Raw genomic sequence first — 19,251 nt, 5'->3', positions numbered from 1 at the left:
GTGTTTATGGACCACTTATCATTATCTGTTTGCAATTTATATCTAATCCCTTACTTGGTGCTGTGGTTCAAATTTTGAATAACATTGTCTCACTCTTGCTGACCTTTTTAACCTATTCCCTGGGGAATAAGAAAGTAAAAAGAGCCTGGAAAAGAGTTTTGTGCCGGTCAGGACTAAATGCAGAGGCCTAAATAAGGAGACCTTATTCTTTCTGGTCAGTCTCTGTTACCATCTTAGTGTAGAAACTATAGATCAGATTCCTCCTGAATCTCCTGATTCCTCCTGAAATCAGTAGCCATGTCTCTACTCTTTTTATGTGTCATCATTCCTTCTTTTCTGTGTGGTGTATGACATAAATTAGGCCAACATGAGAAAAAACCAGGTAAATGTTTTTTTTCTTCTGTAAAAGAGCATTTAGACTAAGATTCATTTTCCTTTCAGAGTTTATGAAATGTTTATTATGATAAATGCAGTGCTTTTTATTTGAAATAATTACCTTAAGAGAAACTCATCTTTGAATGTACATGTCTTTCTCTTGGGTAATAATTTTGAATAGTGTTACTTTGGGGGAAGTTAGGAACAGTTTAGACCTATGATTTTATTGGCATAGAGTATACTGATGGGCTCTCCTTTTTCCACTGTTTTATGTTACCAAATTTTTAGATTTTATCTCTCATTCATGCCCCCTTTACTTGTCTCTGATGAAAAAAGTGGCCATTCTTTTTGCCAAGGTTTTCTACTAGTACCATTGATCTCATATAATCTTTTCTTGTGTCTTCTGACAAATTATCCCCCTTTCTTACTATTCTATTTTTTTTTTTTAATCTTCTGGTTCAATCCCTGCTGCCCTCCCCAAATGCCCTTTCCCCCCAATTAAAAAAAAAAAAATTTAGTTTGCTTATTCCACCCATTCCTTCAAGGCTTCATCCCTTTTGTGGCTAAATTCCTGTAAAAAGCTGTCTACATTTCTGCTCTCACTTTTTACAAACTGGCTTCTAAGTTTATTATTCAATTATTATGTCTCTATCAAGTTATCCGGTGACTTTTTGTTAATTGTCCCCATTCAATGGTCTTAGTCCTCATTTTTTTCTCCCTCATTTTTAAACTCTGCATTATCCTACACTGTTAAAGACTCTTTTTCCTTGGATACTTTTTCCTCCTTGGCTTTCATGATAATTTTCTCTTCTGATTCTCCTCCTATCTGTCCCCATTCCCCTCTTTGTTGGTCCATCATCCCTATCTTACATACTAATTATGCATATATTTCAAGTCTCTGTTATGGAAACTTTTCTCTCTGTATCCTCTCTCTCTTTGTACCTTTTTTAGATCCTATGGATTGAATTATATCTCAACATTAACTAATCTCAGACTAATTCACAAATTCAGTCTCTGAATTAGCTCTAGACTGACAGAATCCCCGAATATTGGGAGTGCAACAAATTACCAGATTTGATAATTACCAGAGAAGATAATTTTGAAGATCACTAGAAAAAAGGTCTGTTTTCTGAGGCAGGGGAGGAGGCAGGCCAAGCACAAGTAGGCTGAGGATAGATACCACTGCAGCATTGTAGACCCGGGATGGTGGGCCAAGGGGCAGAGAATCTATAGGGAGGAATCTACCACAGTGTGGCTATTCTGCCCTGGCTGCAAGCCAGTAGATTAGCAGAGAAGTTATAAAACATCCATCACAGATACAAAAGATAAATAGTAAACCCCGAATTGCCAGAATCTCACAGGACTTGGCCACGCCCAACTAGCACCCAGAATGACCCAGGGCAGCTGTTAACTGAACAACAGAAAAGGAGTAAGTAGCTTTCAGAAAACTGATGTACAGCACTGCATTTGTTCATCTGGGTCTGAACACTGGTAAACATCAGACTAGCAAGCAAGCTGCTAAATAAAAAACAAGAACTCCATAGGGTGTACCAGCAGTATAGTTCATCTAGATCTGAGAATATACTGCAGTTAATTCCATCAAAAGTAAAGTACAAGCAAAGTTTAGAGAGATGCAGGATTCTTGGCTTGGTAAGAAGGTAGATGAATTTAATTTTATGCAGATAGTGACAATCCAAAGCACATTTATAATGATCCTCCCTTGTTGAAATTCCAACTTAGGAAGCGGTTTTGAATACTGCCCTTTGTGTGATAGAACACCTGGTGTTGATTCTATTTCAGCTGAAATTTATAAGGTAGGTGGCCCATTGATCATACAAAAGCTGATTGAAATTTTACAGATTATATGGCAAGTCATTTCCCAAGAGTTCAAGGATGCCTTCATTATCCATTTCTATAAAGGTAAAGGGAATAGATTACCCTGTAATAATCACAGGGATTCTCTATTTTAGTAATTGATGGTAAGATTGCCAGAGTTCTCGTTAATTAAAAACTGCCTTTTTATCTGGAAGATAATTTTGTACCTGAAAGCCAGTATGGCTTCAGAAAGGACCAAAAAAATGGTCAATATGATGTTGCCTGACTACTCCAAAAGAAATCCAGAAGCAAAACAAAGGTCTGTACACGACTTTTACAGACCTGACCAAGGTTTCTGATATTGTTAGTTATAAAGACTTATAGAAAATTGTGTACAAATTTGGTTGCTTGAAAAAGTTCATCAATATTAAATGTCAATTTCATGATAGCATGCTTGCTCTGATTCTGGATAATGGATGTGGGAGAGAACAGATGTTAGATTGACCACAAATTAAATGTCTAAAGAACCATTGTGCTGACCTCATTGCTGTATGCCTGTGAAACCTGCACAGTATACCAGTGCCATCCCAGGAAACTGAATTGCTTCCATTTGAATTGTCTCAGGAAGATTTTGAAGATCACCTGGTAGAATAAGATACCAGACTGTGAGGTCCTTTCTCAAACTAAACTATGCAGCATTCCAACTCTACTGCAAAGAGAGCACTTCATTAAGCTAGCTACAGTTTTTGAATGCCAGTGTACACTTGCCAAAAAATAATTTTATGGAGAACCAATTCAAAGCAAGTGCTAACATGGTGGTCAAAAAAAAATACAAGTATACTCTCAAAGCCTCTCTTAAGAACTTTGAAATTAATTGTGTGACATGGAAGTCACTGGCATGGGACCTCCCAGCTGGCATGTTTTTATCAGAGAAGGTTCTATACTCTGTGAGCAAAGCAGAACCTCAAGGTGCTCAAATTCAGAGAATCCTATCCAAATGTTCACACAGACTATTTGTGCATAATCTGTGGTAAAGCATTGCAAGATCCTATTGATCTGATCAACTGTACCTGGACAAACTATCATAATTCAACTCTAAAATAATGATGTCATTTTGGTTCTCTTCAAAAGTGAAGGACAATGACCCCACAAGGTTTTACAAAAATTACATTATTTTATTCTTATAACAATTACGGGAGGAAATTACTATTAATATTTTCATTTTATAGGTAATTTGCCCAAGGTCACATAGCAAGTAACAAAAATTTAGTACTCTAATTTTTGTGTGACTTAGCTGCTTTACAAATGAAATGTACGGGAAATTAGCTGTTACATAACAAACTACAGTTGTTTGAGATAAGCAATGCCAATCATTAGCATCTCCTTATGTGATATATATCTGATTAAGAGAAGATGATTACACAAATTTGACCGATATATATACACTCTTCAATTAACAAATAATATTTGTAAACACCAACTATTTATAAAGCACTATGGTAGGTGTTATGGAAGTAATATGAAGTACAAGTCATAGTTCCTATAATTATAAGCTATTTGAAGAGAAAGACATATATGTGTGTGTGTGTGTGTGTGTAAGTATACATATATATACATATACATATATATATATATATATATTTATGACAAAATGTTGGAATATTTGTCAGTAGGGAATTCAAACAAAAGAATTATAATGTCCAAACAAAACCTGGCTTACAGATGCTATGTCAATGTTTTCCCACTTCTCATGTCCCATAATACCCAGATTTTAATTGATCCCTCTGCTTCAGGATTGTTGAGTATCAAAGATAGGGTCCCAAAGGGCTGACAAGTGAATTTAAACTCTAATGTATATGGAAAATGTTTCAGTTCCTGTAATCTGAGAGGTGCTTGATGTGGAGGCAAGTGTACTGTCATATTTTTGTACTATTCTCTTCCTGACTAAATGTCTGAAAAAGAGAAATTTTTAAACTCACTGACTGCAGAGTTGATTTTTATAAGAATCTTGCATTTTCCTGTTTTTGTTGCATGGCAGGGAAAACCTTGAGAAAACAATAATCTTATTTCTCAGCTTCAATCATATCTAAAGCTGTTAGTAATGTGAGTGCAAAAATTTTACCCTCTTCTTATTCTCCTTCTTGATCCTCTCCTCACTCAATACTCCATCCTTTTTTTTTTTTTTTTTTTTTTTTCCTAGCTTTCTTACATTTACTTAAATACTGGACCCTGGGGAAATGAGTCTGCTAGTATTCAGAGGCTTGATTCCTAGTAATTTGAAAGCCTTGAGTCAAATGTCTCTCTGAATCCTCTGATTCTTGGAAGTAGCTAAAATTCTAAAGGTTCCCAAGAATCCACTGGCTCTTGGAAGTGGCTAGAACTCTGCATATTCAACTTGAATATGCATGAACTAAAACCAAGGATGGATTCTTTCTTAGGTTGTTAAACACTGAATCTTTGTTTTCCCATTCTGTTATAGTGAAGAAGAATTTGGAATAATGCTATAGGTTTGGTTGTATGTAGTGTGTCAAATCATGACAATTCTACTTCCACAATATCTTTGAAATATACTTTTTTTTCTATGTACAGTAGTATTTCTATAGTTTGGGGCTGCAGTTCCTTGAACTTAGACTATATCAATAATTTCTTATTTGATGTTCTTGCTGCCTTTCTCTAATCTATCTACTATATAGCTGCCAAAATAGTTTTTCTAAAGCATGATCTCATAATATAGCTTCCTAGATCAAAAACTTCCAGTGACTGCCAGTGGCATTTACAATAAAATGAAGCTGTCACATCCTGGTATTTAAAGTATCCCACAGTCTGGATCCCTTTTTGCCTGAGAAATTTTTATATCACCCTGGGTATATAGGTATGTAAAATAGATATATAAATAAAATATTTATTGATAATAAATCATAATTCTGTGACTCCTATATTTAGTTGAGATTCCATAGGTATTGCAACCCACAATTTAAGAAGCTAGGCTTTGTGGATATCTGTTTCAAAGAGATCTTGGATCTTTAGTGCTTAGTACTCAGAAGTTTTAAGACCTTGAGAACAGCAGTCGTTTTCCTGGGACAAGTTAAAGAATTTTTCTGTATGGTTCAAAAGCAGTGTATTTTTTTTTTAATAAATTAAATTGTATATTTCTTTTCAGACAGCTAAGCATTGATTTTTCTATGGAAATGAAGAACTACACAGTCGTGACTGAGTTCATCTTGCTGGGAATCCCTGAGACTGTGGGGCTAGAAAGAGTGCTCTTTATTCTCTTCTTATCTTTGTACCTATGCACACTGTCAGGGAATGTGCTCATCCTCATGGCCATCATTTCTTCCTCCCGCCTTCATACCCCCATGTATTTCTTCCTGGGAAACCTGTTCATATTTGACATGGGTTTTTCCTCAGTTACTTCACCCAAAATGTTATTTTATCTTTCTGGCCAGACACCAGTCATCTCTTTCCAGGGATGTGCAGCCCAGTTGTTTTTCTATCATTTCCTGGGCTGTACTGAGTGCTTCCTGTACACTGTAATGGCATATGATCGCTTTGTTGCTATCTGTCACCCTCTACGTTACACAATTATTATGAATCATAGGTTGTGCTCCATTCTAGCAACAAGCACCTGGATGGGTGGGTGTGTTCATGCTACTATCCTGACCTCCCTTACTTTCCAGTTACCTTATTGTGACCCCAACCAAGTAGGTTACTATTTCTGTGATATTCCTGCTGTCTTACCTCTGGCCTGTGCAGATATATCTTTAGCCCAAAGAGTTAGTTTCACTAATGTTGGTCTTTTATCTCTCATATGCTTCTTCCTCATTCTCATTTCCTACACTCGCATTGGGATCTCCATATCAAGAATACGCTCCACAGAAGGCAGACGACGAGCCTTTTCCACCTGCAGTGCACACCTCACAGCAATTCTTTGTGCTTATGGGCCCATTATCATCATCTACTTACAGCCTACTCCTAGTCTCTTGCTTGGGTCAGTGGTTCAGATATTAAATAATCTTGTGACCCCTATGTTGAACCCTTTAATCTATAGCTTAAGGAATAAAGATGTGAAATTTGCCCTCAACAAAGTATTAAATAAAATGAGACTCACTGCTGGAAGTGAATAAGCTTTTAAATACTAGTGGACAATGCCTGACTCCTTCTTAGTAAGCCTAATTCTCAAGAACATCTTTTAAATCTTTTTCTTAAGAAATTACAAACCACTATAAATTATTGTATCTTTTGAGCTTGCTGATGACAATATGTGTATGTGTCTATACATTTCTCCATGTTTTATATGAAATTGCTTGTTCATAGAATCACATATTTTTAATAATGAGTATTTTCTTTTTATTATGAACTTAATAGACATAAAAAGCATTAATATTTCAATATACAAAAAAGTACAGAAAAATACATATGGAAGTATAAACATGTCATGTACAGTCTTTAAAACATATCAGTCTCATATAGTAATAACAAATCTGTCATATTAATAATGGTCATTGTATAACTTATTTTCCTAGCTTTAATTCATTTTGCATCTGTAATAATTATTCAGAAAATGCACTGGTTGGTTGATTTTCCCCTATAAATAAATGACTCCTTAGTTCCTTAATCCTGTCAGAGGGAATGTAAAGGTAAACATATACAAACATATGCATATGTTCACACACAGAAGCACATGTATGCACATACACATGTCTTTCAATCAGAGATTTATCACATATCTTAGAAGGACAGAAAAAAAAGCAATAAAAAAATGAAAAAAAAAAAAAAAGCTGTAGTGGAATACTGAAACTATCCCTGTTTTTTTCCTTTCTTCTCAGTCCTTGATAAGGAAATAAAATTGAGTCCCTCAGTAGAAATTATAAAACAATTGTACCTAACCATGCCAGTTTGAAATATCAATGAGATTTATGATGTCAAGTGGTTAAAATTCCTACCCATTGATTGGTGGTATATGATTCATGGTGACACAATAAAGTCACTGAGAGATGCTACATCATCATTATTATTAGCAAAACAAAACAAAAACAAAAACAAATTTATCCAAATTGTAGCAAAACAGAAATTAGAGAAGGTGTACAAAGGAGGATATATACCAGACAATACAGAGGAAAGGCGCTTTCCAAATGGAAGCATGGTGGCCAACTAGGAGAAACAGGTCTAGACCCAATGCAAGTGAAATTCTCTAAAACAGTAAAGACATTGCATTTGAACCTCAAATAGGAACTAATCCATGTGATATTTCAGTATTGAATGTATTCAGAGATAAGAACTTGCAAAATGGAAAAGTTAAACATTTATCAAATAGTAAAAGAATGATAATGATTTTATTGCTCCTTATCTTTTTACACACACTAAGCAATTTAACCATTCTCTGATGCTCACAAGTTATTATGTTTAATAATATGTTCACAAAGTGCCATGATCTTAATTTAAACTTAAAACCTTTATCAAATGTCATTCTTTTGTCTTCTCTTTGTTTCTTTGTATTATTTAGTGCAAAAGTGTCAAAGCCTGAAAGTTTCATATGTGGCCACACTTCCCAAATATAGCCTGAACTAAAGTAAAATGTAATTGGAAATATTTTTAAAATAAATAAAAATACAATAAAACATGTACAATGTTTATATGGTTTTCTAAGACAATATATTTCTACAGAGATCATTACTGTGGTTTAGTAACCTACCCCCATTCTATTTCTTTGATTATGATTTACTGTATACCCGATTTGAAAAACGGTTATCTGGGATAGGAGGAATGGAAAAAATTAAAGAGGAAAATGAAAAAAAGCAAAGCTGTGATGGAATATTGAAATTTTTTCATATTTCTTTCCCTTCTCAACCACTGCAGAAGAATGAGAATTGATTCCCTCAGTGGAAACTTGATAACAATACTCAGCCTATCATGGCAATTACTATCAGTATGATCAAGTGACAAACTCAAGAAGGAAGTCATAGAAAGGGGACAATTTTATGTCCCTTTCATAATATCATAGGCATCCACAGACAATCCATGTAGTTAGTTTTCATGACAAATCAAAAAAGTTTGTATATATATTTTAAAAGCATAGAAAACAGGTAACTCAAAAATATTGCAATAGGTAAGTGGAAAGAATTTTTTTCTAATCTTCTTTAAGTGCTACCAAAATGAATTAATTCCTTGCAGTAATCCAAAGAAAAAGCTTTTTTAAACAGAAAAAAGAAAACTGATCTCTTTCTCACAAGAAAGGAGAAAATCAGTCCATTGGAGCTCTTAGAATGAAAGGAGACTCAGGTGCAAAATTGTGTCCCCTCAAGTGAAGCTTCTTAGCAGTCTTGAGATATTTTTGTGGATGTGAGCTCCTTGTTAGCCTTATTTCTGTCTTGGTCTTCCTCTTCTCTACCCAGCATAGTCAATCCCTCTGGAACTCCACTCTCCTCTCACTCTACTAATATTTTGGGGGGTGGGGAGGGAGAGAACAGGAGATAAAAAAATCTCATGACATTTTTAGTTCACTTTGTTTCCTGGAGAGATCTTTGTGCAGGTAGTGTTGTATAGTCAAATGCAAGTTATAGATGGGATAAATTGGGAATAATTCCACAGAGGAAAGATTTCCTATAGAAGGCAAGATTTTGGCTGAGGAAGAGATCAGGAAGCAGAGATAAGAAGGGAGAACATTTTAAACAGCCTGTGGATATTCTTGAAATTGAGAGAAAGAAGATCGTGTTCATAAAACAGCAAGGAGAACAGTGTCACTGGTTTACAAAGTGTATGTGGAAGATACTGTAAGTTGTCTGGTCTGAAAGCTGGAGATCATAAGATTGTCAAAGGATTTGAATGCCATATAGATGATTTTATATTTGATGTTGGAGGTGAAAGGAAGCCACCAGAGTGTATCAAGGGAGTGACATGTTAAGATCTGTACTTTAGGAAGGTAATTTTGTTTTTTGATTTTTTTGTTATTTAGATATGAGATATGTGTGTGTGTATTTTAAATTTTTCAACATTTACTTTTATAAGATTTTTATTTCCATCTTTTCCTTTCTCCTTCCTTTCTTTCACCATCCTTTGGTCAGAAAGCAATCTGATATAGGTTGACAATATACAATCATATTGAACATATTTCCATATTAGTCATGTTGTGAAAGAAAAATCAGAGCAAAAGGGAAAATATGTAAAAAAAAAAAAAAAAACTATGCTTTTATCTGCATTCAGACTCTAAAATTCTCTGGATAGGAATAGTCTTTTCCACCATGAGTCCTTTGAAATTGTCTTAGATCACTGTATTACTGAGAAGAGTTAAGTCTATCAACATTGATCATTGCACAGTGCTGCTCTTACTACGTACAATGTTTTTCTGATTTTACTCATTTCATTCAATATCAGTTCATGCAAGTTTTTACAGGTTTTTCTTAAATCTGCTTGCTCATCATGTTTTAAAATACTTTTCTCATCATTTCTTATAGAACATATTTGTTATTTGTTTGGTCTTTGTTCTCGAATAGGGCCATGACATTAGGAAGGTGATGCCATGACATACAAGTGAACTGGATTTAAGTGAGGAAGAGCTGTGCAAGGTCACCTGTTTACTTTCCCTTCCAGAGCTATCTAGATTCAGTAGCCAGATATAGATCAGTATACGTAGAGATAGTCCTATATTATTCCATTATATTCATATAACACAATTTGTTCAACCATTTCCCAATTGGTGGGTATCGCCTTGGTGTTCAACTCTTTGCCCCCATAAAGGGAGCTGATGTAAACATGTTTGTATATGTGTGTCTTTTTCTTCTTTTTATGATCTTTTTGGGACCCAATAATGTGGTATTACTGAATAAAATGATATGCATAGTTTTATAGCCCTTTGGGCATAGTTGCAATTGCTCTCCAGTATGATTGGCTCAATTCACAATAACACAAATGTACCAAAACATTAATATTCTAATTTTCCCACATTCTCTCAAACATTTATCATTTTTCTTTTTTTGTCAAATTTTCTGTTTATTCTGATCTTTTCCATAGAGTTTTATTATATCTATTTTTATTGAATCATAATCTGAAAAGAATGTATGTAACATTTCTGCCTTTCTGTACTTGATTGTGATGCTGTACTTGTTTTTGTTCTAAAACTTGATCAACTTTTGCATAGGTTCCTTGTACTCTTGAGATAAAGATATATTTCTTTTTATCACCTTTCAATTTTCTCCACAGGGCTATCATATCTAACTTTTCTAAAATTCTACTCATCTCTTTAACTTCTTTCTAAGTATTTTTGTTCATATATTTGTTTGTTTTTGTGGCTAGCTTTATCCAGTTCTGAAAAGAGGAGATTGAGGTCCTCTACTAGTATAGTTTTGCTGTGAATTTCTTATTGTAACTCACTTAACTTTTCTAAAAATTCAGATGCTAAACCATTTGGTGTATATATGTTTAGTACTGGTATTACTTCAATGTCTGTGGAACCTTTTCATAATATGTAGTTTCCTTCCTTATCTCTTTTTGTTAGCTCTATTTTTGCTTTTTCTTTGTCTGAGATCAGGATGACTATTCCTGAACTTTTTTTTTTTTACTTCAGTTAAAGTATAATATATTCTGTTCCATTCTTTTGCCTTTATTTTGTGTGCATCTCTTTCTTTCAAATGTGTTTCTTGATTCTGGTTTTTAATTCATTATCTATCCATTTTCATTCTATGAAAGAGTTCATCCAAATCACATTCATAGTTACAATTACCAGCTCTGTATTCCCTTCCATCCTTTTTTCTCCCATATATTTTTTTTTTATCCTGTTCCTTCTCACCAGTAGTTTTTTTTTTTTTTTTTTTTTTTTTTTTTTTTTTTTTTTTGCTTCTGACCTCCCTCAATCTATTCCCAGTGCTATCACCCTTCCACAACTTTTCTTTCCTATTTTCTCCTTTTCCCTATTTTCTCCTTTCTCCTATTCCCTATAGGGTAAAATAAATTTCTACATCCAACTGGGTGTGCATGTGGTTCTCTCTTTGAGCCAAATCTGATAAGACTGAGATTCAAATAACGTTCATCCCTTTCTCTTCTTTCCCTCTATAGTAATAGGTCTTTTGGACTTCTTCACATGATATAATTTACTCCAATTTGCTTTCTCTTTCCTCTTCTCTCAGTATAATCCTTTTTCACTCTTTAATTCCTTTTTTATATTATCACATCAAAGTCAACTTATGCCCACACCCTTTATTTACTTATACTCCTTTCAGTATAATTGATTTTTGGTTGTAGTCCAAGCTCTTTTGCCTTCTGGAATATCATATTCCAAGCTCTCAAATTCTTTAATGTAAAAGCTGCTAAGTCCTATGTAATTTTGTCCTCTTTATTTATTTATTTTTTCTAGTTGCTTGCAGTATTATCTCCTTGACCTGATAATTCTGTAATTTGGCTATAATATTCCTTGTAGTTTTCATTTTGGTATCTCTTTCAGGAAGTGATCAGCAGATTCTTTCAATGACTATTTTGCCCATTAGTTCTAGGATATAAGTACATTTTTCCTTATGAAAGATGGTGTTCAGGCTCTTTTTTTGATCATGGCTTTCAGGTAGTCCAATAATTTGTAAACTATCTCTCCTGGATCTATTTTTCATGTCAGTTTTTTTTAATAAGGTATTTTATATTTTTTTTCTTTTTTCTTTCTTTTGATTTTGTTTGACTGATTGGTAATGACTCAGACTTATTAGCTTCCATTTGCTCAATTCTAGCTTTTAAGGAATGATTTTCTTTAGTTACCTTGTGTATCTGCTTTCCCATTTGGTTAATTCTACTTTTTAAGGAATTTCTTTTTTCCAGTTGACTTGTTTTCCATTTGATCATATGTATTTTTTAAAATTTATTTATTTTTAATAAATTTTCATGTTGAGAGAGGAAAATCAGAGCAAAAGGGGGAAAACCATGGGAGAGAAAAAAATAAACAAACAACAACAAAAAAGAAGTGAACCTACGGTAGTATGTGTTGATTTATATTCAGTTTCTTTAGCTTTCTTTTTTTTTTTTCTGGAGGCAGTTGGCATTTTCTGTTCAAAGTCTATTGGGGTTGTGTTAGATCACTGAACCACTAAGAAGAACCAAGTTTTTCATAGTTGATCATCACACATTCTTGCTATTATTGTGTATAATATATTCTTGGTTCTGCTTGTTTCACTCAGCATCAGTTCATGTAAATCTTTCCAGGCCTTTCTAAAGTCAGATTGATCATCATTTTTCATAGAACAATAATATTCCATTATCTTCATATACCACAACTTGTTCAGTCATTCCTCAATTGATGAGTCCTTATTCATTTTTTAATTCTTTGCTACTACAAAAAGAGCTACTACAAACATTTTTGCACATCTGGGACCTTTTCTCTTCTTTATGATTTCCTTGGGATACAAACCCAATAGTGGCCCTGCAGGTTCAAAGGGTATGCAAGTGTGATAGCCTTTCGGTATGGTTCCAGATTGCTCTCCAAAATGATTGGATCATTTCACAACTTCACTAATACATAACATTATATTTATCCCACATCTCCTCCAACAGTTATCATTATCTTTCCTGTCAACATAGCCAGTTTGAGAGGAATTTTGTATTTCTCTAATCAATAGTGATTTACAGCATTTTTTTTTTCACATGATTATAGATGGCTTTAATGTCTTCATCGGAAAATTGTCTGCTCATATCCTTTGACCCATTTATCAATTGGGGAAAATCTTGTGTTCTTATAAATTTGACAGTTTTTTTTTATATAGTTTAGAAATGAGACTTATCAAAAACACTGACTGTAAAGATTTTTTTCTAGGTTTGTACTTCCCTTTTAATCTTGTTTCTGTTGGTTTTGTTTGTGCAAAACCTTTTTAATTTACTGTAATCAAAGTTGTCCATTTTATCTTTCATAATGTTCTCTAGTTTTTCTGTGGTCATAAATTCCTCTCTTCTCCAAAGATCTGATAGGTAAATTACCCCCTTGATCTCCTAACTTGTTTATGGTATCATTCTTTATGCCCATCTTGACCTTATTTTTGTAATTAGTGTGAAACGTAGATCTATTCTGAGTTTCTGTCACATTATTTTCCAGTTTCCCCAGCAATTTTTGTCAAATAATGAGTTCTTATTCCAGAAGATAGAGTTCAGGGGTTTTAACAAATACTAGATTGCTATAGGCCTTGATTATTGTGTCATGTGTTTCTAATTTATTCCACTGATCCACCACTCTATTTCTTAGCCAGTATCAAATGGTTTTGATGACTGCTGCTTTATAATATAGTTTTAGATTTGATACTACTAAACCACCATCCTTTGTATTTTTTCCTTAATTCCCTTGATATTCTTGATCTTTTATTCTTCCAGATGAATTTTTAAATTATTTTTTCTAGTTCTATAAAATAACGTTTTATTAGTTTGATTGGTATGGCACTGAACAAGTAGACCAATTTAGACAGAATTTTCATTTTTATTATATTAGCTCAGCCCAACCACAAACAATTGATATTTTCCCAATTGTTTAGATCTGCCTTTATTTGTATGAGAAGTGTTTTGCAATTGTATTCATATACTTCTTGAGTTTGTCTTGGCGGTAAACCCCCAAGTATTTTATTTTGTCTATAGAGATCAAACTTCAGACAATGCTCATCCCTGTCTCTTGTTTCTCTAAATCGTAATACATCTTTTGAGCTTCTTCATGTGATCTAATTTGTCCCATTATACCTCTCTTTTTGCATTACAGACCTTTACCCTTTTTTTTTGATGTAATCACATCAGAGTCCATTTTCAACCATATCCTTCATTCATATGATGCTTACCTCTATCTGCCCCAGTCTTAAATACAGTTCTCAAAAGTTACAGATATCATTTTCCCATCTAGAGATGTAAATAGTTTAATTTTTAAATAATATATATACATTTTCCCTTATCTACCTTTCTATTCTTCCCTTGAGTCATGTGTTTATAGATTAAATTTTCTGTTTAGTTTTGATTTTTTTCAATAGAAATAATTGAATGTCTCTTACTTCAATGAATATCCATTGCTTCCCTGAAAGATGATGCTAAATTTCTCTGGGTAGTTAATTCTTGGTTATAACCCTAGGTTTTTTGCTTTCCAGAATATAGTATTCCAGGCCTTCTTATCCTTTATTGTAGAAATTGCCAGATCCTAGATAATCCTGACTGTTGCTCTTGATATCTGAATTATTTTTATCTGGCAGCTTGCAGTATTTTTTCCTTGAGATTGTAGTTTTGAAGTTTTGCAATAATGTTTCTTAGGGTTTTCCTTGTGGGATCTCTTTCTAAAGATGATTGATGGATTCTTGCAATAAATATTTCCCCCTTCAGCTTTTAGAATCAATTGGGGGCAGTTTCCCTTAATGATCTTTTAAAGAATGCTATACAGGTTCTTTTTTGGGTCATGGCCTTCAGGGATACCAATAATTTTTTAAATGTCTCTTCTGGTTCTATTTTTCAAGTCAGTTGTTTTTCCAATGAGGTATTTCACATTTTCTTCCATTTTTTTAATATTCTTTTTAGTTTTTTTGACTGATCCTTGTTGTCTCATTAGTGTCCATTTGCCCCATTCTAATTTTTAATCTGTGATTTTCTTCAGTTAACTTTTGTATCTTTTTCCCCCATTTATTTAATTCTAATTCTAATTTTGAAGGTGTTGTTTTCATCAGTGGATTTTTTTTTTTTTCATTTGTCCAATTGTATTTTTTAAGCAATTGTTTTCTTCACCCAATTTTTTTCCTTCATTTTTCAAGCTATTGCCTCTTTCTTGCGTACCTCTCATTTCTTTTTTTCATTTTTTCTTTTACCCCTCTTATTTGCCTTTTAATATCTTTTATGAACACTTCTAAGAAGCTTCTTTGTGTTTAAGACCAATTTATATCGCTCTTTGAGATTTCCTCTGTGGACATTTTATCCTCATCTGAGTTGATTTTTTGGTCTTCCCTGTCACCATAGTAGCTTTCTATGGTCAAAATTCTTTTCTATTTTTTGCTCATTTTCTTTCTTTTTGTTTTGTATTTTCCATTTTTTAACCTTTATGGTTGAACACTGCTTCTGGAGTAAAGAGGGCACTGTCCCAAGCTTCCTGTTCAGGCTTGAAGCTTGGTTTTGAGTACAGGGACCATTTGTATTTTCAGAGGGTAGCTTTGCCTGCTCTTTTCAGGAAACAGCCTGCTTTCTTTGAGTTTGCCTTCTGAGCAGTGACTGGAGGCTCTCACACTGATCTACTCCTCTATTGAGCCAGGTCTTAGTTGCCAATTTGCTGTAATTAAGACCTCTCATCAGCTTTCCTAGAATTTGTCACTGGGCTAAACCCCCTTTTCATCCCAGTGAGAAGAACCTTTGTTGAAGTTTTTCTAGTCTACGTTGAACTAAGGAGTGGTTTCATTCCATCAGACTATGTTCAGAAGTTTGGTTTCATATGGCTTTTGAGGAAAAACTGGGAGAGTTCAAACAGCTTCCTGCCTTTACTCCATTATCTTAGCTTGATCTGTGGAAGTCTCTAAGTGTATTTTTGAAGGAATTATTTTTTTCAGCCAATTTGTTTTCCTTCCTTTTCCAAACTATTGATGCTAGCTTGCATACCTCTCATTACTTTTTCCAATTTTTTAAATTTATGTTACTTGATTTTAAAAATTCTTTTTGACATCTTTCAAGAAGACTTTTTGGACTTGAGACCAATTTATATCTCCCTTTGAGATTTTGTATGTATGCATTTTGTTCTCCTCTGAGTTCGTATTTTGATCTCTGTCATCACAGAAGTGTTCTATGGTTATAATTCCTTTTTGTTTCTTGCTCATTTTTTTTTTTTTTTTTTTTTTGCCTATTTCATGTATTTTAAAGTTGAGCTCTGCTCTTGGAGTATAGAGGGCACAGTCCCAAGTTTCTTTTGCTGGGGGGACTACAGGTGGGGTCACTTTCTTTGAACATTGGGGCCTCAGGTGCTTGATGGCTTACTCACTGAACTGAATAGCCCAACTCAGTCGTGCCTATTATTGCCTGATTTTCAGGACTGGCAAGTTGCCTTTAGTTCCAGGAATGAGGATCTACAACTAGCCTGTAATGCCACTGCTAGGGTCTCAGTTGCTGATCTATGATGAGGTTAAGAGCCTCCCACTGGCTTTCCTCCCAGATTCTGTTTGCCTTGGACTGTGTTCCTCTTTTATGCAAGTAAGACATCTTTCCTAAAGTACTTCCAAGCTATCTTAAGCTGAAAGATTGTTTTATTCCATCTCTTTGTAGGTTCTGTTGCTCCAGAATCTGCTCAGAGGTTTGATTTAATGTTGTTTTCAAGGCAAATTGGGAAATCTCAGACAACTTGCTGACTTCTCTCCACCATCTTGGCTCCATATCACCAAGAAAATCATTTAGAAAAATTGAATAGAAGATGGGATGAAATAGAAAGATTTGTGGCAGGGAAACCAAGCAACATCCAAATTCTTCAATGAAATTGGTCTATTATAATCTTATTTCTGTTTTAACTCTTCCTGATTTAGGTCGGTATCATATTTGATTCATTTTAAAATTGATAGGATTTCTTCTTTACCTCTTATTTCAAATAATTTGTTTAATATTGGAATTAGTTCTTTAAATGTTTGTTAGAAGTAACTTGTAAAAGCATCTGGTCCTGGTGCTTTTCTCTTAGAAAGTTCATTTTTAGGCTATTCAATTTCTTTTTCTAAAATAGGTCTGTGTACATACTCTATTTCCCTTTCTGCTAAGATTGGTAATTTATATTTTTGTAACCATTCTTCCATTTCACTTAAATTGTTAAATTTGTTAATATATAATTGGACAAAATAGCTCCTTATAATTTTTTTTAAAATTTCATCTTTGTTAATAGTATATTCATTCTTTTGATTTTTTATTTTAGTGGTTTGGTTTCCTCTTTTTAAAAATAAAACCAAGCAATTGCTTCTCTTTTTATTTGTCTCTTTTTTCATAAAACTAATTGTTAGTTTTATTTATTAATACAATGACTCTTAAAATTTCAATATTTTTAATCTGACCTTTATTTTTAGGATTTCCAATTTAATGTTTAATTGGGGATTTTTAGTTTGTTTTTCTAGTGGTTTTTAAATTGTATATTTAATTCATTGACCTGCTCTTTCTGTATTTTAACATTATAAACATTTAAGGATTGTAATTTTACTCTTAACTGCTATTTCTGTAATTTGTTTCTTAATTCACTCTTTTAAAAAATTATTATTGTTTATTGTGGAGTTTGTTTTTAATCTATTTCCTTCATGATTTATTAAAATATTATTCTTGTTGCATTAAGATCTGAAAAGAACATTTTTAATATCTCTTCTTTTAATTATAAAAAAAAATATATCCTAAGATATAGTCAATTTTCATAAAGGTCCCATGAACCATTGAAAAAAAAATGTATATTCCTTTCTTTTTTCCATTCACTTCTCTCCAAATATCTATCACTCTAGATTATCTAAAATTCTATTCACTTCCTTAAATTTTTACTTATTTATATTTTGGTTCAATTTGTCTAGTTTGGAGAGGAGAAGATTAAAGTCCCTTCCTATTATAGTACTACTATATATCTTCATCTAGAATTCATTTCATTTTTCTCGGAAAAAAATTGATGCTTTTAGATTTGGTGCATTTTTGGCTTCATTGTCTGTGGTAGTCTTTATCAAAGTGTAGTTAACCTATTTATATCTTTTAATTAATTCTATTTTAACATTAGCTTTGTCTGAGATCATCATTAACACCCCTGCTTTTTTGTGCCACAGTTCCCTTTTGATGTCCTGACCTAGTTTCTCTAATTTTCTTATTTAGTTACTCTGCCTCCGGTTATGACCTTTCCCTCTTAATGTTTGATAAAATAAAGGTCTACCTCAGTTGCTCTGCCCCAAAATCCCAGGCTATAATCATTCCCTCTTAAATGGTTGATAAGATAAAGGTTTTATATCTTTAGGTTATAGTCATTCCTTCTTGATATTTGAGAGGATAAAGGTTTATCCATTTTAGATGTCATTAGAATATCAGGAGCCTCTCTAGTACCTCCCTCCATTGTGTCATCCCAAATACCACCCCCATTATGTCATTGTTCTTGTTATCCTATAAAAAAGCTTGCTCTGTGATACTTAGGGCTTGATTCTGTGAGACGATAGTCTCATCCAGTCCTGAGACCAAGATCCATATGGTGTCAGTATATCTCTCCATTTAATAAACTATTAAAGTGGTCTCTAATCTCTGTCTTGCTTAGTCTCCCCAGCATTACAATAGGACCAAACTCCTGAGACAATCGTGATAATATGTTAGTGAGAACCAAATTCTGGAGACTACTCCCTGGCCCTTATCCTGGACCACAGAATTAGCATGTCAATGATAGAAAGCTGGATAAAACTGTCTCCTCTCTCTTAGCACTTTGTTAATTTCTTTTGCAACCTAGCCCACTATAACTGGCATTACAATTACAATAAAACTTTGCCTCTTGACTGGGAAATGGTTCAAGCCTGCAAATTCTTTTGAGACAGTTCATGACACTAGTCTTTGAACCCAAATTTTTGGGATCCCCTTTCCAACCTCAACAGCATCACATCCAATGAACTCTAGTTCATTCAGCCATTTTTCAATTGTTTGAATAACTTCTTCCTTTTCAGTTGTCACTACAAATATTTTTATACGTAAATGACATTTTGTTCTTTCTTTTATTTCTTTTTGGTTTAAACCCAGCAGTGGAATTTTTCAAAGGAACATCTTTTGGACTTATGCAGAATCTAAAAGCTCTGTTCTCTGAAGTCCTGAAACAGGAATGTTTGTGAAATTAGAAACCAGCAATAGTAAGATATTATGATGGCCAGTATATGATACATTTCTTACTACTACCTTTCAGCATATAGGGGAGAAACTTCCTAGGCAAATAATTATAGACTGAGAGACGATTTATTATCAGTGGAAAAGAAATCAGGAACTTTTATTTCTTATACTTCTTTGATGGCTTGGAAGAGGAGAGAAACTGACTGGACATGTTCATAAAACTACCACATTCATAGTCATAACTATGAACCTGCCTAAGTCTAGGCAAAGTCTACTACTTGATGCAGTACTGTATGTTGT

At 33.6% G+C, this 19,251-nt stretch overlaps 1 protein-coding gene across 1 annotated transcript; it reads left to right on the top strand.

The window, feature by feature from the left end:
* Positions 1 to 5,372: 5,372 nt before the first annotated feature.
* LOC127557985 (putative olfactory receptor 10D4) lies at positions 5,373 to 6,314 on the top strand. The gene has a single exon (XM_051991235.1). The coding sequence runs from the start codon at positions 5,373 to 5,375 to the stop codon at positions 6,312 to 6,314; it is 942 nt and encodes a 313-aa protein (XP_051847195.1).
* Positions 6,315 to 19,251: the final 12,937 nt, after the last annotated feature.

The sequence above is a fragment of the Antechinus flavipes genome, chromosome 3 (assembly GCF_016432865.1).
Source record: "Antechinus flavipes isolate AdamAnt ecotype Samford, QLD, Australia chromosome 3, AdamAnt_v2, whole genome shotgun sequence".
In the NCBI taxonomy this organism is placed as follows: domain Eukaryota; kingdom Metazoa; phylum Chordata; class Mammalia; order Dasyuromorphia; family Dasyuridae; genus Antechinus; species Antechinus flavipes.
The sequence above is the reverse complement of the archived record's forward strand: the minus strand, read 5'-3'. Positions and strand labels throughout refer to the sequence as shown.